This window comes from Myiozetetes cayanensis, unplaced genomic scaffold (assembly GCF_022539395.1).
Source record: "Myiozetetes cayanensis isolate MyiCay16 unplaced genomic scaffold, myiCay2020 scf17, whole genome shotgun sequence".
NCBI classification, from domain to species: Eukaryota; Metazoa; Chordata; class Aves; order Passeriformes; family Tyrannidae; genus Myiozetetes; species Myiozetetes cayanensis.
The window spans coordinates 14,172,772-14,198,732 of NW_026087378.1; the positions used below are offsets into that span (position 1 = coordinate 14,172,772).

Genomic DNA, 25,961 nt, shown 5'->3' on the forward strand with positions numbered 1-25,961 from the left:
GCTTTAAAAAGAAAACTGAAAAGGTTAAAAGGTAGAGATGAGCATTAAAGATTAAGATGATTAGATCCTGGTAAAGGGCGCTGCAAACTGAGTGGAGGAAAACAAATGGGTAGAATAAATTTTAGGGCTGGGGAGACTCAAGCAGGGAGATTGAGAAGTGCTTTAAAGACAAAAACAACTGACACTTGAGAATAGTTGATTAAAAGCTGTGCAGCACAAATGCTAATTTTTCTGGGTGCTCAGTATAAAGATCCATGGAGCCAACTGAATTTAACAGGCACTTCTTGCTGATGTTCCAAGGGCTGGATCCTAGCAGAGGTGTCCTGAAGTCAGGGGAACACGAGTTAAAATGAGCACTCCATTGCACGGGATAAAACCCGGCATAGGGAGGTAATGAGTGCTCTGCAGGTTCGGTCTGATCTGCTCCTGAGTCAAAAGCTCCTTGGGCAGAAACTGGTTTTTTGGTGAAAACATGATTAATGGGGATGAATTTCAGTCATAAAGTGAGGAGTTAATTATCAGTGCAACTGGAGGGATGGGGGGTTCTGTAGGAGCATCACAGAATGGTTTGGGTTGGAAGGGACCTTAAAGCTGATCTTGTTCCACCCCCAGCCATGGGCAGGGACACCTCCCACTGTCCCAGGCTGCTCCAACCTGGCCTGGGACACTTCCAGGGATCCTGGGGCAGCCACAGCTTCTCTGGGCAACCTGTGCCAGGGCCTGCCCACCCTCCCAGGGAAGGATTCCTTCCCAATATCCCATCTCTCCCTGCCCTCTGGCAGTTTGAAGCCGTTCCCCCTTGGCCTGTCATGGGTGGGGGTTTGTGATGGTGCTGGGGGGGAAGGGTCTCGGTGCCCCATCCCTGTGCCCAGTGCAGGTTCAGGTGGTCCTGGTGCAGTTCAGGGATGCAGGATCCAGCCATGGCTTTCCCAGTGCAGGGGCTGATGTCCTGGCTCCTCCCTGTGAATTAGGACTGCTGATGTTGCTGGCACCTTCCTGTGGGGTCTGCTCCACTGCTGGAGCCTACATGTAAATCCCATTACCTCTAATTGAGTGGGGATCAATCACAAATTAAGGAGTAAGAGGAAGGTTTCCAGGTGAGATTTAAATGGAAGGCTTTTACTGATAATATTTTGCATTTTCCATCAAAGTGTCCTGGAATGCTTTACGAAGATTAATGAATTAGACCTCACAACACCTTTGCATGCCAGGAAAATAGTAATCCACCCATTGCAGAGGGGGAATTGCAGTCTAGAGGAGAACCAGTGACTTTCTCAAGGTCAGAGAAAAAAAATACCAGAGCTCTTATTAAATCATCCCAGTTCTAGACTCCCTGACCCTGCAGGCACAGGTCAGTCTTGGGGGCCCTTGTCCAACAGCAGCCAATCTCCTCACCAGAGGTTTTCCAGTGGAAGCCATGATGCTGAATTCCAGCCATTATTAGAGTTTGGTTGTGGTTTTTTTAAAATTTAATCTAGAGCAAGGCAACTCCTGTGAAAACATTTGGGGGAGTATGTAGTTGTGTTGTGGTACGTGAGCATTTGGCTGTACCCATGGACCTGGAGTTTGCTATTCATGAATATTTTAGCAAATTGGTTTACTAAGAGGAATGTTGCCAGGAAGCAAATGATCCTGAATATTTGTAGAAAAGCAGATTTAGCTTTGTGTTTGCAGTTACTTGCTGTTATCTGGGCCCCATCTCAATGCTCCTCTGGGAGGACCAGCAGAGCCAATTAAACCAGGTTGGATATTGGGAAGAAATTGTTGTGTATGAGGGTGGGGAGGCCCTGGCACAGGTTGCCCAGAGAAGCTGTGGCTGCCCCATCCCTGGATGTGTCCAAGGCCAGGTTGGAGCAACCTGGGCTAGTGGGAAATGTCCCTGCCCATGGCTGAGGGTGGAACTGGGTGAGATGAGCTTTAAGGTCCCTTCCAACCCAAACCATTCCATGATGATTGTATGAAGTCATGCTCTCAGTGCTGCACTCTCCATCCTCAGCCTCCCTTTCCTTTCCCATTTGTTCCCTTCAGTGGTTATCATCACACTTCATCCTTCACCCTGCTGGAGGTGGGAGAGACGCAGGCCATTTTTTGGAGGCATTTATTCCTAAGAACACTTTCCCCTAAGCAGAAACTGAGGGGTCAGCCCATCTAAATGCAGCTGGTACAACCCTTCCAGCATTTTGGAAGAGCTCCCCATGCAGCATTTAAGTGAGATGCTCAGCACATCTGGAAAACATCTGCCTCGGACTCGTAGTTTGGCATTGTCATTCTTGGAGTGACTGTAAAAACAGGGCCTTGTGGAAAATGTTTAATACTCCTGGACACATTGTGTTTTGTGTTAATGGTGAAATAGCTTGTTAGGTCCAAACTAACTGGCAGAAAATCTTGCTGAAGCTGTACAGTGTTGAGGAAGTAAAAGGCTGTTAAGGCAAAAACCTCAGCCCCTCTGAACCCAGGAGATTTTGGCTGCATTTTTACTGGAACAGAACTGCAAGCTAATGAAGGCATTTTGTGGCCCCACACTGGCTTTCAGCTGGGTTTTATTTTACATAATGAGTTGGGGAAAATTGGAGTGCAGTTACTTTGGGCTCACTTTAGGGAAGCGAGCAGGTTGCAGGCTGCTGTCCTGGGCTCATCAGTCACAGCGAATCCCTTTGGCTCTTTTCAGATGGAAATGCTTTGTTTTCCTTGACCCAGCCCAGGAAAGCCATGGCAGCCCTGCTCTCCCGGGCAGCTGCCTCCCAAATCCATCTCCTTCCTGACCTGATGGGGTCTCTGACAGGTTTTTTTTAAGTCAGATTTTGCCACCTTCTTAAATTGATTGTGATTTTCTAATGGATAGAAATTGTTCCAATGGCCCTTTTGTATGTTTTCAGAAACACTGTTGGATTTTTTTAAAAAATATTTACTTTATTTTCTGCATTGGGCTGGGATGTTTTCCATGTTATTATGTGAACAGACATTTGTCTCTTTTATATTCTTCTTTTCAATCTTAGTGTATCTATCTACTTAACACTTCCTTGCAGTCCTTTGTTTTGGGGGCTTCAGAAGAGATCAAGAATTGGAGAAGTGTTCAGGAAATGCTTCCTTATCCTGTTTGATGCTGTAATGCCCCATGAGAGTGGATCTGGTTTGTAGTGACATCTCATCTGGACTGCCTTGTCCACACGAGGGAAAGTCTTTGGTAACCTAAGCTCTGGGAATGCTGTCCTTCTCGAGTTAGGTTCCCCTTCACAAGTCATGTTTTGGGATAACTGTTACTGTTTTATGAGGTCAACTTTATTTTTATTGACATTAAAATACATAAAATTCTAACAGCTATCCCCAAAGAACCCTTGCCAATGGGAACATGACATAGCGAAGGAGAAGCCTTGAATCCCCAAATCTTGTCTCCTTCCTCCTCAGAAGGGCTCCAGAAAAAGCCCCTCCTTCCCCACAAGGAACTGGAGAACTCTGACATTTCAAAGTAATCAGGTAGAATTGCTGCATCTCGAGATATCTTTAACCTGTTTACTGACATTTCATTCACATCATCTCCTGATGTTCACTGGCTCAGAAAGCAGCCTGGAGCCACATGTGCAAAATGCTTCATCAACTGGTTGGGTCTGGGCACGTGAAATCTTTGTATAAAATAAGATATATCCTATGTATCTGATAATCCTCTGGGATATCACAGTTCTTGAGGGTTTTTAAGCTTCTGTGGGTTTTCCCATTTGTTGATTATTCTGTTTTTCTCCTCCCAACTCTACCCAAGTCCAGAGCTGTGCCCGATGGCAAGAGGCACCTGCGATCAATAAGTTCAAAGGAAATGGGAATAGGGCTGTGAATGTTTGCTATTTTTGAAAAAGAAACACCAATCTGCAGTTAAAATGCAGGAAGGGCACTTTTAGGGGCATTGGAAATCCTGTTCCAGGTCTGTAGATGTAGCTCGTGGTGTCCTTTGGCAGGACTGCTGTGGCTTCTGAATGATGGAGTTGGAAAACCTCCTAAAAACTTGTTCAAAGGAAGGTGAAAGATAATCTAGCTTAGTGTGTCAAAACAAATACTTAAAACTGTTGTAAAAATAATGTTCTAATTTACAGTCTTGCTATGAATGAGCTCTTGGGTGAGTAGGTGCTGTCTAGAGCCAAGGCAGGTGAGGTTGATCCCTGTGGAGACACTTCAAATACTGAGTAAACAGGAGATTTGATTTATGGATTAGTTTCTGTGATGAGTCCTGCCTTTCTGTGCTGAATGAAGTGTTTCTAAGGTACATGTTAGCACCCAAATTAATAATTTCTGAAAGGTTGAAAACAACAGAAAGCTTAGTGTTCACGTGGGTCTCCTACTCTGAATGGATGGTAAATACTGTGTGATGCTTTTTAGGGTAGGAAGAAACAAACCCCTGAAAGTTTCATAACAAAAAGCCCAGAATAAGTAAAATATCAGCTCTGAGTTTATTGTCGTGGTATTTCCACTGTCAGTTCAGGGTTTTCTTTGATGAGGAAAGCATGAGCTCAGTGATGGAAAGAGCTTTTTGTCAGTAAGGGCTGTTGGTAGGAATTTGCCACAGCAAGTAGAAACTGGGAGGGTTTTTTTCCCCTGTGTGAATTCTCCTCAAAGTTTAGCAGCAGTGAGGAGCTGTAAGGATGAGGGATGACCTGAGCAGGTTTATGTCGTCATTCCCTGCTCCCCCACTGGCTTCCATAAAAACTCACTGTGCCCCACCCCTGCTCTGCTGATGGCTACAAAGGTGCAAAAAAGATGCAAAAGGTGCAGACAAATGGAAAAATAGATTTTGTCAGTGTGAAACAGGCAGGAGAATGGACACGTTCCTTTTCTTGGCTGATTTCCCCTTTTCTTGGCCCATTTCCCCTTTTCTGTGCATTGTTCATGCCATAAGGGATGAGCAGTTTGGATCCAGAGGTTTGATCTGAGGGCTCCAGGATCCAGCCCAGGGGTCGGAGGTGGCTCCAGCTGTGGGATGGGCACCCTGGCAGGCAGGTGGCATGAGGGGTGCAGTGGAAGGCACCAAATAAAGACAAAACAGGCTGTTTCTTTTCTGCTTGGGCGTCACTGACCCATTTTTAGCAGACTGTTTTGAGGAAATTATGATTAATTGTGCATTTTAATTAGCTGTTAAATAGTTCCCTACTTGATTAATCTAATTATTTTTTATTTATGCTGTCTTCTTCCAAGGGAGAGCCTGTGTCAGTGCTGATTGCAGCCTCCCAGCTCTGGAGAAAACACTGGGGAAGGGGCTCTCCCTTTGCTCCCTTATTTATATTGTCAAGTCTTTGCATGGGTTTATGCACTGTAATTTTTTTTTTCTTTATAAATTGACTTTTAAGCATCAAGCTGAGTGATGGAGACTTTGCACACTAAAAAAAAGGCCCTTCTGTGCTGATTTTTACCCACTTTGCTCTCTGGTGAAAGGCCTGAGGGCAGCCAGGACTTTTGTCCTGTTTTTCAGTGGATGCTATTCCCAGGTGTGGTGGTCAGATGTTCTAAACAGCAGCACAAGCTTCTGCAGAACCAAGCCATGCTTGGGCGGAAAACCTTTTAATTTTTAGTTTCATTAAGTAATTTCGCTGTAAATTAATACCTTGGTAATAAAGGCTGTTATTTTAAAACAAAATAAAAATTAAAACAGTAAAGAGCATAATTTCAGATCGAAAATGGGGGGGAAATGCAGTTTATAAAAATTCTTGTCTTGGAAGATTTGAGTCGATGCAGGAAGGGATTCTCTGCATGAATCAACTGTAATAATTTTTAAATAATTGCTGTTAACACTTTTGGTGACTACCTAAGTGCAGGCTGCCATATGGTGTGTCAGCATGAAGCACTGATTTAGAGTTTGCTGTTACATCCCAGTTTCCAAGCTGTTGGTGGAAGTGGGGGAAGCGTTATGCAAGCAGACAGGTGGCAAGGACTCAGCAGCTTGGTGGGCAGGTGGGATGCTGGCCTGCTGCTCTCCATGGAGCACCCGTGTTTTCCTTCTACTCATTGGCCTCTTTTCCTCATCTCCACTTTTTTTTTTTCCCCCTCTTTTGATGCTTTTTTCAGCATCCTGTGTTTTGCTGGGGGAGCATCCCCAGCCCAGCTCTCCTTGAGGGAGAAATGGAAATTTCCTTGGGTTTGGGGTGAGGGAGGAGAAGGAGGCCCAGTCTCCTTCTGTGCCAAAGATAAAGGTTCTAAAAGCTATGGGTGGGCATTGCAAGCCAACCCTGTCCATTTTGCAACTCAGAAATGTCCTATTTATTGTTTTTAAGAGCAGGCACTTTTCCCTCTGTGAGTTCCAGGGCTGGCACGCTTCAGTGACCACCTCTGCGTAGCTTTTGTGTAATTCCTTTATGGGGCAGTTGTAAATGAAGGTGCTGATGGCTGTCTTTGGAAGCTTGAGCAGCCACACATTTTAGGAAGAAAATACTGGCAGCTTTCCCAAATTTCTGCCATCTGTTGGAAAAGAAACAGCCTCAAAAAGTACAAACCAAGCTGCAGGCTGGGACTGTAGGCTGATGCTCGTGGAGGAGGCCCTGGGTTCTGCACCCCAAGTCCCTGCAACCCGAACAAAAGCAGCTGATGTGTCACTTTTTGCCCTGGAAATCAATGCCATGTGCACAGTGAGCTCACCCAGAGTGCTGGTAATTCCCAATATCTCTGTAAGCCTCACTATAACAACAGAGCTTTGCAACTTGATCTGCAGGCTTATCCCAAATCAGCCTCCGTTAAAATGGAATTATTTGGCAGGAATAAGCCATCCTGGAGGGAGCTCAGTGGAAGGAGGTGGCTGGTCTGGGGAGCTGTTGGCTTTTCAGTGCACTGATGAGTCCCAGTAGCTGTTCCCACATTCTTGTGGACACTTTAGTCCTTCCTCAGCTGGTTTATGTGTTACCCATGAAGAAAGGGCTGGGTTTGGGTCTGGGTGTCCCCTGTGCAGTGAAGGCTCCCTCTGGGTTTGCCCACTGAACATCCCAAGGTTGGGTTTCTCCGGATGAGTTTGGGTTTCTCTCAGTGCCCCAGTAAAGTCTCTGCAGTTGCTGAGAGAGGTTTGGAAGCCTGGCTGTGCTCGCTGGGAGTGTGAGCTGGTGGGGCTGAGGATGAAAGCAAGTGGTTATAGATGGTGTCTGCTTATGTCTTTGATAGCTTGTAGTAAAATCTTAGCAGCGACTCAGTTCACGTCATGTCTTAAACTGCTCGTGAAATAAATACAGCTGACAGCTCTGCACGCAGCTCTGCACTGCTTGGGCACACAGAATTTTTCATTTGAAGCAACCCAGAGGCAGAAATAGATGAAATGCTGGGAGCAGTGGCCTGCATCCCCACAGTGAGTGACACATGTCCCGATGGATTCAGGGTGGCTCCCGCTCAGACGCTTCTGTGTGCTGATAATGAAAACGGTGCCCAAATCTGATTTGAGATCTGAAAATGGGAAAAGTGAGCTGGCAGCTGAAGTGTATCATTTACCTCGCTTGGATTGCCAGGGGAAAGTTAGCAAGAGAAAACACCTCCCAGCCTTCAGCTCAACCCCCCTGGCGTGGAAGGTGCCAGGATGTGACCAGGGCTGCAGAGCTGGATGTTTGCAGGGCAGTTTGCCCTTAGTTTGCACCAGTGTGACATGAACTGGGCTTGGGGAATTCCCAGGCAAAGCACACAGCTCCCTGTGACAGTCTTGTATGCCATCATTTTTTGTGACCCTGTTCTTTCTTGCATGTTTTCTTCAAGGAGAGATGAAGGTGCATCACCTGTTCCCAGCTGTCCCTTTGCTCTGCTGGCTTGCAATGTTGTGTTATTTCATGGGATTGTTTAGGTTGGAAAAGCCCTCCAAGACAATCTGGTCCAACGGTTCCCTCAGCAGTGCCAGGCCCACGATCCAAGTGCCACATCCACACATCTGTTAAATTCCTCCAGGGATGGTGAATCCATCTCTGCCCTGGGCAGCTGTGCCAGGGCTGAACAGCCCTTTCTGTGAAGAAGTTCTCCTCAGTTTCCAACCTAAACCTCCCCTGGTGCAACTTGAGGCCATTTCCTTTCGTCCTTTCCATTGCCATGGATGAGGGCTGGTTGTCAGTGCTGGGGGCCTGAGCTGTGTTTGCTGCTGTAGATCTGTTAATCATCCTGTTGGAGGCTGGGGTGAAGTCAGTATCTGTCAGCCAGAGCTTGTCATTAGTGCTGACATTATTAGAATGCCTCATTCCTATTTCAGTAGGTGTTGTTTGAGATGTGTAACAGCAGAAGGGAATCTATACTGTGGCTAAAAATACTGCAGAGCGGTGTATTTACGGCTCTTGTTGCACTTTGACAGTTGTGGGTTGGTTTTTTTTGCTGGGGAAAAAAAATGTTCTTTCTTTTGTATTTTATGAAGAATTGGTGACATCTGGTGATCACTTATAACGAGCCCTCTCAAGACTGCCGACAGAAATAAACCTTTCAGCGGCAGAGATTTGTCTTGCAGCGTGTCTGGGAGAGTGGCTGCAATTAGCACCTCATCCCTGCCCAGGGTGGGCTGGGAGCGTTCAGAACCCGCGTCAGGGCAAATGCTCCGCTGGGAGAGTCTGGCAGAAATGAAGCAGGGTTGTTCCCCGGCTCTCGGGTCTAATTGAATAAAGGCCTGGCCAAAGGAAAAGGGCAGCGCTGGCGCTCTGCTCCCGGGTGGATGTCAGAGCAGGGATGTTGGCAGGGTCTGCACGGCTCTGACTTCAGCTCAGGGCGTTTATGTTTGTGGGAAGGATGTGGAGCCCCTTTTGGTTCCGAGTTTTGTCATTTGTCTTTGAAGTCCAGTAAGGCAAAGGAATGGGAAGCTGGTTTGGAGTGCGGAGGGGAATCGCTGAGGAATGGAGCAGGTGGGGAGGTGATGTGTCTGCTCCTGCCATCCACACCGTGCTGGGATTCCCAGCTGGAATTGCAGCCCTCAGAGTGTACCTGAACATCTGGCAGCAGCCAGAGGGGCTTTATTCCTCCACTGTGAAGAAATGCTGAGAAAATTGGGGTTGTTGAGCCTGGAGAAGGGAAGGCTCCAGGGAGACCAGGGAGCACCTTTGGCACAGGAGAGCTGGAGAAGGACTTGGGACAAGGGATGGAGGGACAGGACACAGGGAATGGCTTCCCACTGCCAGAGGGCAGGGAGAGATGGGATATTGGGAAGAAATCCTTCCCTGGGAGGGTGGGCAGGCCCTGGCACAGGTTGCCCAGAGAAGCTGTGGCTGCCCCAGCCCTGGAAGTGTCCAAGGCCAGGCTGGATGGGGCTTGGAGCAACCTGGGACAGTGGAAGGTGTCCCTGCCCATGGCAGGGGTGGGACTGGATGGGCTTTGAGGTCCTTCCAACCCAAACCATTCTATGATTTTATAAACAGGGTGATCTGCATGACTTGTCTCATGTGTTGTTTTTCTTAATCAACATCCAAACTGTCAATACCCTTCTTGGCACTCTCTGATGTGGGGCAAGTTGGGTTGTTCTGTGAATCTGAACAGTAAGGTGGCCTTTTAGAATCTTCTAAGAGGAAAGAAGTATGTTGGCCTGATTGTAGAACTTTGCCTGGTTTTACTGATAGTGAAACTGTCTCTATTCACACTGTGTTGCCTTTGTTTGCAAAACAGAGTAAAGTTTCAAAATGGATTTCATTTTAGTGCACTTGAACTTGCTTTGACCTTGTAAAATGTTTTGTGGTTGGTTGAGAATTTGATTGCCTTTTTTTTTTTAGTTTGAAGATATTTTTATTGGGTGAAAGTCATGTGTATGTCAGAAGTCTGATGATATTTTTGTTTTTTAAATAGTAACTTTGCTCATATAAAGCTACCATTTTATTTTAAAAGCTTTGAAGAGAATTACTATCCTTGGGTTAATTAAAATAATTCATTGAAAATTCAGAGTCTGCTCTGAATGACTCCTTGTCTCTCACTGTGCTCTGCCTCGGAGCTATCTTATGTTTTTAAACAAACAAAAATTAGCATTCAGGAAAGGGGAAAATACCCCTCAAGTAAATTGTACCCATTCTGTGCAAAGCTAGTTTTATTGAAGAGAATTTGGCAGGAACACCTTCCACCAGCCCAGGCTGCTCCAAGCCCCATCCAACCTGGCCTGGGACACTTCCAGGGATGGGGCAGCCACAGCTTCTCTGGGCAACCTGTGCCAGGGCCTGCCCACCCTCCCAGGGAAGGATTTCTTCCCAAATCCCACCTCACCCTGCCCTCTGGCAGTGGGAAGCCATTGGGTGGACACTGAAGTATTGCACCTCTGACAGGCAGGCTGGATAGCTGGGCACTGAAGTACTTGCTTCTCCATTCAGTTTTAATTTAAGTGTGATTTTGTGATCTCATAGCTCCATGAAGTTTTTTATGAGTTATGATCACTGGTATTTTGATAAGAATATACAGATAGTAGGCATGGTATGAATAAGGCCATTTCTCATTATTTCTGTCCTCTTTGATGTGCTTATATTATCATTTCAAGATACTGATTTGAATTTAATACTGTTTAGAAAACAAATACATGTCCAAATTGGCTCCAGATGTGATTCATTTCATTTGGTGCCTTTCAAGATGTTTTTAATAGCTGATGTATGAGTGTGGTGGGAGATTGCCAAAACAGATGCTTTTTGTTTCAAGTCAGAGAAGCAAAAACTCTTCATCTAAAACAAGAGAGTTTTTTTTTTTCTCCCAGTGTTTAAAAAGAACCCCTAATTACATATTTTAATGAAAGGAAACTTCTTTGGGCTCTGCATTCAAAACAAGTGTCAAACATAAACAGTTCTTCTGCCAAGGCACATCCATTGCCAGGGACTGCCTGGGTTAGGAGGGTTTATGCTGGAAGGGTGGCAGTGTGACCATCTCTCCATGGCAGGAGCACAGCCACCTCCCTGAATGAGCTGCAAAGAGATGGATCCCTGCTGAAGAAAACCACACATACATTGCAAAGGCAAAGAAAAGAATCGAGCAACTACAGTCCAAACCAGGTGCTGGGGATGTTTTGGAAGCTGTTGGCTCTGATTCCTTGGATGCCTTTTTTTTGCTGCAGAGAATACTAATATTTCCTTTGTAGCCTGAATCACAGCATTTAAGGGAAGAGAAATTCATAAACTTGCAGTACAGTTCCATTCCTGGGATTTTTATTTTTTAATGTAGAATGTACTTTTCTGAGAGCTTAAACTTTCCCAGTGAGCAGATGCTCGCTTGCAAAAGCAGATGCATGTCCCAAGCTTCACACCAGTTGTGGATCCAGCAGCCAGCTGACACAGTTTAGGGCACAGCTTTTGGGGACAAGGCTGCCAGTGCTGAATTAGCCAGCAAGCAGCTCCCCTGTGTCCTCCCTTCTCAGACTCACTGGGAGTCTGGCCCTGGAATTTGGTGTCTTCACGGTCTTGTAGTCAAAACCTTCAGCTGCACTCTCACAGTGCAAGGCAGTCCCATAAAGCTGTGTCCAAGTGCTATTAAAAGGTGGGCTTAACTCCTCCTCCCCTCCACCTCCTGATACAAATTTGGGATATTTTCGAGCTCATAAGCAGCATATTAGAAGAGCTGAGGTGCAGATGAGCAATAGCTGATGACTTTGAAGCCAAGGGATTCTGTTTCATGCTCGATGCTGAGACTGCTCCCATTTTTATTCACTAGTGCAGCCTCCACGAGGCTTGGCACTGTCTCACAGCAGGGCCGTCCTGGTGGAGTGATGGAGGATGTTGCTGGTGACATCCTTCCTCAGAAATGGTCCTCATCTGTCAACCTCCTCATTGCCAAGGCTCCTGCAATTGTACTTCATCAGCATTTCACTCCCTGAAGGAAATAGCGTAGCTGCAGTCTCTGCTTTTATGACTCAGTCCCATCTGCAGGTTCTTCTGCCAGGTGCTGTTTTAGATGGGTCATTATCACCATCCTGAACGGTGCTATTTGGTTTTTATCTCAGGTTCTTCTCTGCTCTTCATTGCATCCCTCCCTCGGAGAGGAGCAGCTAAGGGAGCACGTGGGGAGGGAAGTGGCAGGGAATGTGGCATCAGCCAAATGTGTATTAACATTTTTCTCTCTGCATCTCCCTCACTTCCAAACATGTGCCCATGGAAAAAGGTGCTCCTGGGGTTTCTCTCTTTCTCAGACAAAGCTTTTCCAAATGTCTTTTGAGGAGTTAATAAATCAAAACTGGGAAAACAAATTGATTTCAGTGTCTCTCTGGCTTCTAATAATGCGTTTGTTTTGGTTGGTTTGTTTGTTTGTTTGACGTTCAGGCTTAGCTTTCTTAAAACATCTTTTAACCTAGAATCACAGAGTGGTTTGGGTTGGAAGGGACCTTAAAGATAGTCTTGTTCCAACCTCCCTGCCATGGGTAGGGAACCTGAAAGACCACGCAGGCAAATTTAATTCTTTTGTAAGATGTAATGAATAGAACAAAGCAGTTATTCCATAATACACCACAAAGCTCCCAGGACAAAAGATCCTGATAGAGCTTGCAGGGAAGGGCTGTTCATGAGCAGGAGGAGACCATGCATGGCTTTCCTGGGTCAGGGCTGAGTTTGGAAACCTCTGAGTTGGCTTCTGGTGGAGTTTCAAATGCCCAAGGTTTCCTGTAACAGCTTCCTCCAGGATGGATGGATGGAGAGAACAGCAAAATTCGTGGGAAGGGAGTGAAAGAACTGGAAGCCAAGGGCACTAAATAAGATTTTCAAAACCATGTTGAAAAGGTGAGCCAGAGAACAGCCTGGGCTCTTTGTGTGTCGTAGGAAACAAGGATCAGAATTTCAATGAAAGTGGCTGCTCTGCTGCCATTTCCCTGTGCTGTGTTTTCCAGTTTCCCTGTGCTGTATTTTCCAGTTTCCCTGTGCTGTGTTTTCCAGTTTCCCTGAGCTGTGTTTTCCAGTTTCCCTGTGCTGTGTTTTCCAGTTTCCCTGAGCTGTGTTTTCCAGTTTCCCTGTGCTGTGTTTTCCAGTTTCCTTGTGCTGTATTTTCCAGTTTCCCTGTGCTGTGTTTTCCAGTTTCCCTGTGCTGTTTCCCATGTGGATGCAGGAGGTCAGAAATGGTGGGCACCGGGATTTACGAGCCATCAGCTGGGTGGGAATGCATTTCTGTAGTTCCTCACTGGGTTTGTAGCACAAACATCTCAGGCTGCCTTGCTGCTGACCTTGTGCCCCCCTTAGCAGAGACCCACGTGTGCAATCTTACCAGATTTCTGGTTTTTTAAAAGTCAAGGGGTTTACACTGTTGCTACAAATCCACTCACAAATACCACTGTCACATTTGTGCCTGGGTCACTTGCAATCTCTTTGAAATATGAATTGGACCAATGGGCTGTTGGCTGGTATCTTTGGGATACCAGGATGCCTTATGTGAGATAGCAATATATTTTTTTCACAGCTGAAAATAAATTTATCTCCCAGCCATAGATATATTTTCTGCTTGAGTGTGACTGCAACTGCAAACATCTTGTGGTATTGCAAATCATGGCATGTGAAGCATAAAATTTTAGAATATCAGTTCTAAAAGTTTTGGGGATGTTTGGCTGCAATTGTATTAAAAAGAACAAAACTCCAGAGGTTACTTAACTTGCTTGGATAAGCTTGAGCTGGGAGCTTCGTCCCCTTAATGTGACTGGCCACTGCTTATCAGAGGGCATCAGCCAACACAGGGAAGGGTTAATTCATTTTCATTCTGTGGATGTGGATGCAGACAAAGCTATCAAAGGATGCTCTGAATCTCGTGTTGTTTTCCTCAGAGGGGTCATTCCAGCCCAGGGAGATGAAATTACCAAAGGTGTATCTCACAGGGGTTGGGAATTAAACACAGAAAATGCATTTATTTATTTGATTTGTTTGTTTGTTTGTAAGCACAGACCTTGATTCCAGTTGTCTTTTCTGTGCTGCAAATGAAGAATAAGTCCAGCAAACTCAGTGATTCCCTCCATGGCAAAACTGGGGTGAGGAGCAGTGGGAGCAAACCTCTGCAAAAAGGGCAAACCTTGGAGAGAATGTGATCACCCTGTAACTGCAGCAGGGCATCTGGGATTCATGGAAGTCAGACTGGGCTGTAGGATGACAGGAGGCTGTGGGTGCACAAGTTGCCTTCATTGGCTCCATGTGGTTTGGCTAAATTTTTGATTAAAGCTTGAACATTGAATCTTATTTTTACTTTTGGTCACGTTTGAAGTGGTTTAGCAGAAACCTGGAGTGACACACCTTAGTTTGAACCACGTGTATGAGAAAGCCCTGTCATGACTGAGGGCCTGACCCTGCTTCTAATAAAGGGCATTAAATTCCTTGGCTCACCTCCCAGATCAGGAACTGTCACTCGTTTTCCATGTGGTGCTAAAGACAAGGAGAAGAGCATTTGGGCAAGACCCTGTGCAAGCTGATTGGACTCTCATTATTGTGGAGGCTTTGCAGGTGCTTTAACAACAGACCCACATGATTAGAGAAGGTTTCACTGGGGAAATCCGTGTGTTATCAACAAGCCTGATTATCTTCCAGAACCTGACCTGTGGGAAGGGCTTACATACATAAAACTTAATTACATCACTTCCCCAGAGCACTCAGGATCAGACCTTTGCTCTCACTGTAATGCCAGCACTTGCAGGTGCAGTGAGTTATTCCTGCCTTGAGCTGCAGGTTAAGCTGCATTAGTCTCCTGAAAAAGAAAATCACTTTGGGTACCCTGTTTCTGGGAGTGCAAGGCATGAGGATCATTCCTTCTTTCAGAGCCCTCAACAAATAGAATTTATGTCAATAAAACTATGTTAAACCCGACTTAGTGTTATCAAACTGCCTCTTTGAGCAAAGAGCAGCTAAATCCGTGCAGCATTTTAACATCCTGCTCTGCTGCAATATTGAATTTTAATCTCCACTGTAATAAACCTCAAGAGTTTCATCCTCTTCAGTGGTTTGAGTTTCATTTGTGTCCTGTGCTGTGTGGACACAGCTGGGTGGGATGTGGATGATGAGTGTGGGAACAGAGGTTGGCTGTAAATTGGGAATAAGCCCAAACCCTTGTGGCACTTCAGGATCACTGTAGGGGCACAGAGTTGTGTCAGTTCATCAGAGCCCTGGGAGCCAAGGGATGCATAGCTTGGATCTGCCACTTGTGTTACAGTTAATGCACTTGAAGTAAATATTGAGTGTTACGAATGTAAAGCACAGAATGAAATGAAGAGATTCTCTGGGATGTGAAGCAAATTCGTAGCTGGGGGTCTCTTGAAGTGCTGTTTGGGAAGGAAGGGGTTAAGGTGGTAAATATGTATTGAAGGGTGTCCTGTAAATGGCTTAAACTCCTTCTTTTGGGAGAGGCTGGAGATGTGGTTTGATCTTCTTCCTTCCTTCCTTTCTAACCCCAAAACCCTCTCTGCCAGGGGAGTGTGTTTGCCATGGGAGAGGCAGTCCTTGTCCATAGGAGAGATGGAAATTTGGGGAGCCCCTTTATTTAGGGAGGTCTGCAGGGAGCCTGTTGAGCTCAAGCATGAGCTGAAGCCCTGCAGGATGGGGACAGGAGAGGCAGCACCAGCCGTGCTGTGCTGGGCAGGCAGCTCCCTGGGGGATATTTCTCCCTCCCTCTTAAACTGTGCTAATTCCCTTTCATGCAGTGCTCTCCTGGATCAAAACACAGCGATTTATCATTCATGCTTCACCCTGGAATGTGTCACTCTCGGGGCAGAAAGTCCTCAGGAAAAAAACCATGTTTTCATCCCCTTCTTTCCGTGGTAAGAAGCTTCCCTCTGTACTTCAGTGACACATAGAATGAAAAATCCTGCTGCCGACAGTTGGTGTGGGGATATTGTTATCTTGACAGGCCTCCAGCAGATCTGCTCCAGAACTGCTACCCTGAACTGCAGAAAGGTTATTTGCCTTGTCAGTGGCAAAGCACTTCCAGTGCTCAGATAACTGTCCCATTCATCATCCATCATTAGAGGGCTTAAGAGAAAATATATTTTTAAAAAAAAAAAAATCCCGCAAAGAAAGAGGAGAGGAATTCATCCCCCAAATCCAGCCTGGAGCATTGGTGAGCTTTTACTTAGTCATTCTGTTTCTTGATCTGCTGCATTTGCCACTCCTAACGTGGCTTTAGAGTAGGAATACGGATCTTGTCCTTTGTGTTGCTTGGGCTCAGGAAGGAGGGGCAGAAGAACGGCTGTGGGTTTGTGGTGCAGGTGGGAAGTTAGAGTAGATGCGTTTGTTTTCCTCTCTGTTGGAGCCCAGAGGTGTAGCTGGGTTGAACGTTTTGGTGGATTGGGCAGGAGGAGTTGGAGTCCTCGTTTGCACTGATTGTCACAGGGAAGGGATGGCTTTTATCACTTTATGTAGCTGGGACATTCTATCATTGGGTGGCAAAATTTGGCTCTCCACCAAGGAGAGCTGGCTCTGTTGGTTTCTGGAGTGGCATGCATTGTGTATGACACATTTTTTATATATATATATATATAATTGTGTGATTATAATAACAAACATCCAAATATTCTTTGGCAAACCTTTGTGTCTACTACAGTGGAGTAGTTTTGACCTCCTCAAATTCCAGAGGAGAAGGTAGACTGTCCTGCATCCACGTGCCATGTTATAAATGTTTCCCTTTAATCTGTTGTTTCTGGACTAATTTAGGAGTTTTCTGTGTGAAGTGGGTTTTTTTCCCCCATTACAAGTACCTTCTCCCCCTTGTGCATGCTTTCCTCTTTAGAAGTTAACATTTCATAATTGCAGGAATGCCCTTTAGGGTGTGTGTTAGGGCTGGTAATGAGATGCCTGAGAGGTCTCCTAATGACATCTGAACGACAGGCACAGCTCATCGTTATCAGACTGTTCCACACATCCTTAACAATAATAAATACTCCTGCTTACTGTAATTACACGTGTGTTAGTGCTCAGCCAGAGGATACTGGAGGCTCCACAGTTCCAGTGCAAAGTGAGGGATGCCCTAAATCCTTAAATCAGCCGTGTTTGGCAGAGGGTTCCTCTGAACACCTTTGACTGTGAGGGTGTGGAAGGACACACAGTCTGGGGAAAATTACGGTGTTTTTCCTCTCACATTTGGATTGAAAATGTCACAAGAACTATTTGCCTGTGTGGGCAGGTCCCCTCTGCTCTCCCTGTCCTAAACATCACAACCTCCTGAGCGGGGGTGTTACTGGGAGAACAGGTAACAGTGGGCTCAGAACTGCTTAACAAGTTCTGTGATAGAGGATGAAGCTGAACTGTGGCAGATCCTGTGCTCTCGAGACAGAAGCTAGAGTGTCTCCAAGAAGGCAGCAGGGAAAACCTGTGTACATAATCACCCAACAGAAGAATTAATGTTCTTGACTGCCTCCCTCACCAAGGCTGGCGTGGGGTAGCCTTTCTAATACACCTGGCTGGCCCCTTTTCCCATGCATACTTCTTACAAATAAGAAACCAGACAGTAAAAAAGCAAAATACCTTTAGCAGGAATTCAGATTCCTGGAATGCCAAGCACTGAGGGATGGTGGAGTGTTCCTTCTGACAGCAGAGCCAGTGAGTTGTTTGCAAAGGTGTTTCGGAGCTCAGCAGGAGCAGCAAAATTTGCATTCGTGCCAGAGGACTTGAACGTTTGTTAAAGCTTCCAAATAACACATTTGCTATCTACAAGTATTTGATAGATGTACCAGCCAGCCATAAAAAAGTGAGCATTGCTGACTTCCCAGAGGAATCCAGACAATTTTGCTTTCTCTAATGGGAATGAGGTGGAGGGTTGTAAGATGGCAAACGGTAGATTGCGTAGTGTCACCAACTGAAGCAGAGACAGCGAGCAACTGTCCTGTTTATGTAACAAAAGCCTGGTTGGTGTGGTTAATTTAAATTATAGGATGTCTGCATTAAAGTAGTAAAGACATTTTCCATATAGAAACGGGGAATGAGAGCTGGCTGCAGTGCAGAGCAGGCCTGGCTTCCTGCACCTGTGGATGATGGACCAAGACTCTTCCCGTGTAGCTCCTGAAGTGAAGAATGAGTGAAACTAATCATCACTGCACAGTAATTAACTCTTGCAGATTGTGATGACAAGTGGATGTGTCATACATGGCTTCAGCTGCTTCAAAATGATCAGAAAGATTTTATTTAATTATTTATTTTCCTGTCCTGCAGATTGCTCAGAAAATAACCTTTACAAAAGCTTCACTGTCTTCCCAGGCTATTTCAGTCCAGTGTTTCTCAGTCATTGAATCCATTCATTACACTGTGAGTTTGTTTTGGGTTGGGATCTCAAGTAATTAGACATTCTTAAGCTCATTTTGTTGTTACTGTTAAAAGAGCTGCATGTGGGACCTTTTCCTCTCCTTCTCCCCTCCTCCCTTGTCTGCAGCTTAGGATGCAGCATCACTAATTCAGCTTAATAGTTTTTACAAAGCAAAACAATACAATCTGAAGAGAAAATATAATTTAGAGAGAGTACACAACAGGCATGGAGAGTTGAGTGTGTGAGAGTGTGTTTGTAAGATCAGTCTCTGTGTGGAGTAGTAGATTTATAGGAGAGCAGGCTGTGTTGTGAATAAATTAATCATTAGAAAGAGCCAGTTTTGGGTACAGGACTCATGCATAATTCACTGGGGATTTCTGTTGTGTTTACACTCACCAAGTAGTTGAGATGAGCAGTGTAGGAGTTGTTTGCCCTGAATGCATCGTGTTCCTTCTTCATCTGCACCGACGTTCCTGACATTGTTTCTTCCCTCTGGTTTTACAATCATTTTTAATTTTTTAAGGCCAAAAAACCCAGTTAATACTCAGCAGGCAGCAAATCTAAAAACCAGCAATCAGAAGAGCCTTGTTTGCCTCTGGTATCACACAGAAAGCTCTCCCAGCCCAGGCATTGCTGGCAGTGACACCTCCCTAATGCTGAGGAGCATTTGGGAATGTTGTCTGAGTGCATCTTTGGGATGTCCTGGTGGGATGAGAGCAATCAGCCACCGTAATCTTGTAGTGCCAGGGAGGGCCTGACCAGCTCTGAATTGTGGAAGAGCCACCCACTGCTGACCAGAAGCCCAAGGTTCTTGCAGATGTGGCCACGGTCATTTTGTTGTCCACCATGGGGATGATAAAATTCCCAGGCAAGAATAAAACCCCCCAGCCATGTAGAGGGTGAGCTGCCTTAGTGAGAGCCTTGGTGTCCCACAGCTCATCAGAGAGCACAGGTGAGCCAGGAGATGATCCCAGCAGCAGTGCAGGCCTGGGAAGGTGACGTGGGAGACACGAGAGTTACGGTTTGATGTGCCGGATAAATGCGGAACAGAATTCAGGAGATGGAAATTGAAGGTAAACAAATTAAAAATAAAATATGTTTGCCCGCTGAGACTAAGTAATCATTTGAAAAATTGCTCTTAGGTGCTTAAATCAGGGCTGGAAGCCTTGCTAGGAGTTGTGCTACAGAGCAAACAAATTATGGAGCTGCTGCAGGGAAAATCTCGTTGAGTTTGGTGCAGGGGGTCAGAGTGTGCACATAATCCCTCCTGGCTTTAAAAATCTATAAATCTGGAGCACACTGCCTAGGTGGTGATAGGCACTTGATAAATTACATTTACTGTGTGTTCTCCCACCTGAAAGCTTCCTCCTGCCTCCCTCCCCAGGGCTGCTCCTGCTCCCTCCCAGGCAGGACACAAATCTAGGACTTGCCTTTGGACTTGGCAAACCAGGTTGTAATTCTTGGGCTTCCCAAGAAAGGCTGCAAATCCATCCATCTCTTCCCGTGCACTTGGGGCTGAGGCATGTGATTCATTTAGGCTTATGCAGTTTGGAAGGTAATTGTTTGAGGTAGGAATGGAGTTCTTGTTTATAGAACTGGGAATTAATATTCTCATGCTGTAAGTTTTTAATATATTTTTAAAACTCACAGAGTAATAGATGGGAGCTTTTTCTTGTAATAAAATGAAATATTGAAATAAATACACACTGAGGAAAGCTTTAACTCTTCCAGGTTGTAAATGTCTATTGTTTAATAGTATCCACTTCATGGCTTATATTCCATTCCATTTCTGTGATAAATTTGGTGAGCTCCCAGTCGCTGCTAAATTGTATATGGATATCTGATAAATGTACATCTTCTTAGTTGAAACACATCCCTGGGATAAGCAAGTTAGTTGGGGTTTTTATTGTTAATTGAATTTTTTCAGCAGAGGCAGCTGAAGGATGTTCATGAATTTGCATGATGTTAAACATCTGCTCCTCTTAGCAGGAACTGTACCAGGGTTTCACTTCACCTGGAAATTCAGATCAGGAGTAAAACAGGCACTCAGGCTTTGAGGGGTTTGGCTGTGAGTAAGGCAGGAGGGCAGGTAGTGCTGTGATGGGAACAGGATGCAATTAGCAGCGTTGCTAAATGTCTCATCAGCTTCCTCTGTTCACAGTGCTGGTTTTGGAGATGTTTGGAGGCAGCAGAAGGCTCCAAGTGTTGTTTTCAGGTGTTACAGCAGCACTGCAGTGGGGTTGCCTGCAGTGAGATTGCTGCCCAGCACAGCCTGGAGTTTTAGAGGAGGCTTTCTCTGGGTTAGCAGAAGTTAAATGGTTGATACAATGAAGTTTTATAGATTAAGATTTTGGTTAATTTTTGTTCATCCTAAATGAGTTCACTCTGGCCTAGTGTAGAATCACAGAACCATTAAGGTTGGAAAAGACCTCCAAGATCATCAAGCCCAACCTTTGACTGAACAGGGCTGATGACTCCACCACTTCCCTGCCAGGCTGTTCCAGTGCTTAACCACTCTCTCAGGGAAGAACTTTTTCCCAATATCCAACCTGCAGGACTTCCAGCCTGTAAAAATCAGAGCTGGGAAGGTTCAAAGCTCGCAGATGTCTCTAAATGGCAAGAAATACGTGAATTTCACAAAGGTGTCTCCACGTTCTCCTCTCCCTTTCTGCAGCTGTCGATGCTCAGAGGAGGCTGTTCATGCCAGTTGGTGAGAAAAGCAGGTATTTTCCTCTTCTTTCCAACCACACAGGAAAACTAGGAGGGAAGTCCACCCAACCTCTGCAGAAATAAGCAATTAAAGGAAGAGGAAGATAGATAGAAAGAGACAGGTAAAAAATGTGCAGGGAGGAATGGGGATTTGCAAGGAGACCCCTGAAGAGCTGAAGTCATCTTTAATTTTCCTGTCCCCATGTAAACCTGCTCTGTGGAGTCACAGAGGCCACGAGGCAGCAGAGCAGGGGGGTAAAGAGTTCACATAACGTCTCACTCAGGTTCAGCAGGCTGATGTTTTGGGACCACATTCCCTCTGTTCAGGCATGCCAGCACTTTCATTTTGTATGCAGGAAAATGGGCTGGTGCTGACGAGCAATTTTGCTGTAAATGGCACAAGAATTAAGGAGCCACACTCAGAAATAAATTTGTATACCATAACATTTTAGTTTGGTCGTTTTCTGATGCTTCTAACAATGCCAGATAAAGCCTGAGTGAAACACAGAAAAAGATGGGCTGTTGGAAAACAGAACTTTTCTCCAATCACTTTAATTTTGTCTAGAAATGTTATTTTCGTAACCACATCTTTATTGCCCTGTGGACACAGCACAGAAAACAAAGTTTAGTGCCCTCATCTCCCGCTCTGAATTTCTTCCTGGAGCTTGGGAAGTGCCGTAGGAACAGCTGAAAATTGCCAGCACGGGCTGAGAGGAGCTGTGAGATAAAATGACCCCCCGATGCCTCCTGCCTCAGAAATGACACTCTCCACCTGCTCCACACTGCTCTTTATTGCCACATTTGGTGGTGCCGAGGGGTTGCCTTGAAAATTGGTGCCAGTGGAGCTCCCCTTTGGCGGTGAGTTATTTGTAGGGGGTTGTTATTCTGGTCCCCCGTGGTGACAGGGCCGTGGGGGTGGGTTTGGGCAGGGATGGAGGAATCCAGGGAGCCAGAGGGGGCGGCAGCTCTGCATGGGATGCCTGGTTGTTCTGTCCCAGCTCACCTGCAGTGCTACTCCTGCCAGGACAGTGCAGACCAAGGTCTCTGAGATGGGTGCTCTGGAGGTGTGATCAGATCATTTCTGATATTTAAAGAAGTACTGACATTTCTAGTGATCACTGCACTGTAAGGCACCTTGCACAGGAGTATTTCACTGGGAGATGAGTTTTCCCATCCAGGCAAGCTCTGCACTTGCTCAGTTTATTTTTATTTTGTAACCTGCATTCCTTTGAAGGACACTTTCATCCCTAGCCTTGCTGTTCCTCTCTTATCTGCTTCTGGCTTCAAGATTGCTCAGGGATCCCACTGTAAAAACCTGCAGCAATTCACAGAAACCAGGAGTAAAATTTTTAGAAGAGGGCAATTATTGAGGGAGCTGGATTAATGATCTGTCATCACAATTTAGCCACATTCACCACTGACCTTTCACAGGGAGGATGCTCTTGATAAATGTAGTTCATTACTGAGTTCTGACATGAAAACAGAATGGCATTCTGTGTTTCTTGGCAGGCTGATCAATATTTTATCTGCCAAAGCATGCAGAAGTGCTAAACAGGATGAATAACTGCTGCAAAACAGAGCAAGAAGCAGCACTGGTGGGAGTGAGCAGAGCACGTAAATGTGACACTTATTGGCCACACTTTAGCAATCAGACCTTCATATGCTGCGTTTTTCTTTTACTTTTCTTCTGACTGATTGTTTTGCTTTGCCTGTCTGGTTGGCTTTGTTTGTTTGTTTTTAATTTGAACAGTGCCAGGCTTCGTTGGTTTTAAAATGCTGTAAAGGTGATAAAAAGGGCTTGTTTCTTTGGAGATCTTCCCCAGCAGGGAGGGGGAATCATGGACTTCCTTGGCCAGGGTTCTTGCACTGTGGTTCCTCACTTTTGGCTCCCTCCTACATCACACAAGCTGCAGGGATAGGGCTAGGGGATGGAGAGGCTGCTGCTAGAGGATGTATTTAATGTCTAAAATTTAAGTAAAAATTGCCAGAAATCCCTGCCAGAAACCACAAAGCAGAGACAGAGGTGGAAGCAAAATAAATAGATTTCCTTATCTCCATTAGCCTTAGATACATCTCTGAGTTTAAGACTTGACTGAAAATAAAACTCCAGCTCAGCGAAAAATATTATTACAGTAGCTAAAACAGTATTTACAAGAGAATTGCAGGATTGCTTGATCACACTGGATACAGCAATCAGTTTGTCTCTTAAATAAGCTGCTGATTGAATGAGAGAGATTTTCTCATGCTGCCTTCACAAACCATCAAATGACATGGTTGGGGGAAAAGAAGGCAAGAGTAATAAACACACCTAATAGCAGCTGAATAGCCTTATTTTTCCTGTAAAATGAGACTGATCCCATGTGGGACCAAGTGCTCTATGGAGGTTGTTTAGAGGGAGGGAATAATTTATCTGCTGCTAAATATCCCTGAGCAGTGAGAAACTCAGAACTACAGAAGGGTCTGAGTTCAGGGTGGGAAATAAGCCTTGTCTTGCAGTTCTTGCTCGGGCAGCAGGAGGGCACTGACCTGACTGGTGAGCACATGCCCAGCCTCTGTGTCCCCTCTCACCTTCTCAAGTCATGGTGCTTTGCAAGTTGTGAGCACAAACTACGAAGGGTGAAAAAAAAACCAAACCTTGACAGGAGATGGGTTTGCTATCAGAGAAATGCCTCCCATCTGGAATTTTAATTGGGTTTTGGTTGGAGTGGGACCAAGAGGTCCAAAATGTTGCAGCTCAGCAAGAATAGGACAGGATCATTAGTTGTCAGTGTGCCAGAGTCTTCTGTTATTTTTCAGAGGAATAATGTTTGGAAGTCTTTGGGGAGCTGATCTACAAGGGTATTGTCCCTGAGGTGAGACCAGGTTCTCTTAGATTTAATGAGACAGGATCGGTGATGGATTTAAAATAAAAGTTTGTTTTAAAACTGACATTACACAGAATAAGGCTATTTACATTATAGAGAAATTACATGATGGAGGTAAGGGCATCTGTGGGGAAAGGCTGGATGTGTTGATGCTGTTGGTAGGAGATGGTTGATGCCCACAGAGTGGGAGACAGCTGGAGGCTGAGGGTGCTCCAGGGTCTGCTCCAAGGCACCAGCCCCTGTGGTCTGCACTAACATCAGCTTCCCCACGTTCATTTTTTGCATTACGGCCACAGGACAGATGAATTTATCCGTTCAGGAAAACGTGGAGCCAATTTAATATGTGTGGGGATTACAAAGCTGAGCGTGGAAGTCTGTAACTGAAGCCCTGTAATCTGGAAGGTAACATGCTGGAGAGCAACCCTGACAGCAGGATTTAGAAAAACTGCCAGTTATTACTCAGTGCTAACGAGTCCAGGAGCTGCTCGGGTGCAGAGCTGAGTGGGGCTGTGTATGCAGATGAATGTGCCTCATTTTGCCCCTCAGGAGCTCGGTGCAGGTGGTCAGTAACGCTGTGCTGTGTTGCAGGTGACTCCTGTACCATGGCAGATTACAGCAGGCTCAAGAGCATCCTGCTGGACCTGCAGGCCCGTCGGCAGAGCCCCCCCAGCAGCCTGGCCAAGGACAGAGCAGCCCAGAAGCGCTTCCTCATTGAAGACCTCTTCAAGCACTTGGACCTAAACAGTGATGGGCACCTCAGCAGCTCTGAACTGGCTCAGGTGGGTTTGCTGTTCAGTGGAAATGGAGCTGGGGAGTGCATTTCCATTCAGACTGTGAATGGGAAGCAGCAGCACTTGGCTGTTTGTCCCTGCCCAGCAGGCAGAGCAGGACGGTCCAACCCATCTGCATCTCCTGGGAGTCAGTGTTGTCTCCAACATTTAAAGCTCCTCTTCAAACACAAAACATGGCAGTCTTCCAGCCCCATCCATTGCTCCTGAAAATAGATACTAATCCTTGCTGCTACCTGTCATCTTCTGAAGTATTTCCAGTAGCCGGATGGGGGAGAATTAATTTGGATTTTTTAGGTGCGTGTAAGTTAGGCAGAAATCTCTTAATTCTTCCTCCCTGCCTTCTGGACTGTGCATTAGCATGGAGTAATGTGACAGCAAAGCTGGAATGATTTTCAACATGGTTATTGTCCCAAAATCCCTGGGCAGATGCTGAAATGTTGATTAGCAGAACTTGATAGAAAAGGTGAGAGCTTGAAAAAACTGTTATTTCTAATTACGGGCAAGCTGTGCTGCTGGAATTCATCTCACTGGTCAAGTGAACCAAACAGGCAGCCCAGGCACTCCATCCAGGTACTCTGTGTCCTCAGCTTGCTCTTTGCACATGCAGACCTGGTAAAACAGGCCTGTAAAATGTCTTTGCCATTTATTATGCCATCCATTAGAAGAATTAGAAGCAAATGCCTTTTAAGAGCCTTTTGGAAACCAGTCCCTGCCTGGGACCTGTTCCAGTTTCCAGAGCTGGCCCTTCATAGAATGGTGGAATGGTTTGGGTTGGAAGGGACCTCAAAGCCCATGTTGTTCCAACCCCCTGCCCTGGGCAGGGACACCTTGCACTCAGCAGGTTGCTCAGAGTTCACCCCTTGCTCTTCAGGGGTGTCTCATCCGTGCTCTCACTTCCCAGGGCACACAGAGCACGGTGCAGGCACGAGCTCACTCCTCTCTGGGACAGTTCACATTTTAATTCTCAGGCTGTTGACACGGTGCTCAATCCCTTGCACACTCTGTCACTGTAAATCCCCTTAGATCCCAGGGCTGGGAATATGTACAATACTTCATCTGAAGGCCGTGATGTTTTCACAAAGACATGGTAGGTATAGTAAAACACTTCTATCTGAATTCAAAGCCAGCTTTTGAATAGTGGCCCCTAAGTGTCTGTTCTACTCTACAATTTTTTTGCCCTTTTTACACAAAACTTATTTTGTCGGGGTATTAAAACTCAGCTTGCATGGAAATAAAGGTTTGGAGCCTGCAAGGCATTTCATCAGGAAGAATGAATGCCCTGCATTGCAAAGGATTCTGTGTTGGAAGGTCTGCCTCAAAGTGCTTTGTTTGCAGATGTGCTTGGATGGAGCCCATGCCTCTCTCAAGAGCAAGCACAGGGCTTGGGTACTGTGATTTCAGCTCTTTTCTCACTGTTACCAAAATCCATAAATGTGGCTGAACAGCTGGAGCCCCCTCAGTTTGGTGGAGCAGA

General features: G+C 45.7%; 1 protein-coding gene across 4 annotated transcripts in view; it reads left to right on the top strand.

The window, feature by feature from the left end:
- Positions 1–25,961, top strand: part of FSTL4 (follistatin like 4) — a 333,296-nt gene that overhangs the window by 220,663 nt on the left and 86,672 nt on the right. For all 4 annotated transcript variants that reach the window (XM_050311904.1, XM_050311903.1, XM_050311902.1 and 1 more), the window contains one exon: positions 24,285–24,475. In XM_050311904.1, the coding sequence (XP_050167861.1) occupies positions 24,285–24,475 (191 nt within the window). The remainder of the gene's footprint in view (positions 1–24,284; positions 24,476–25,961) is intronic.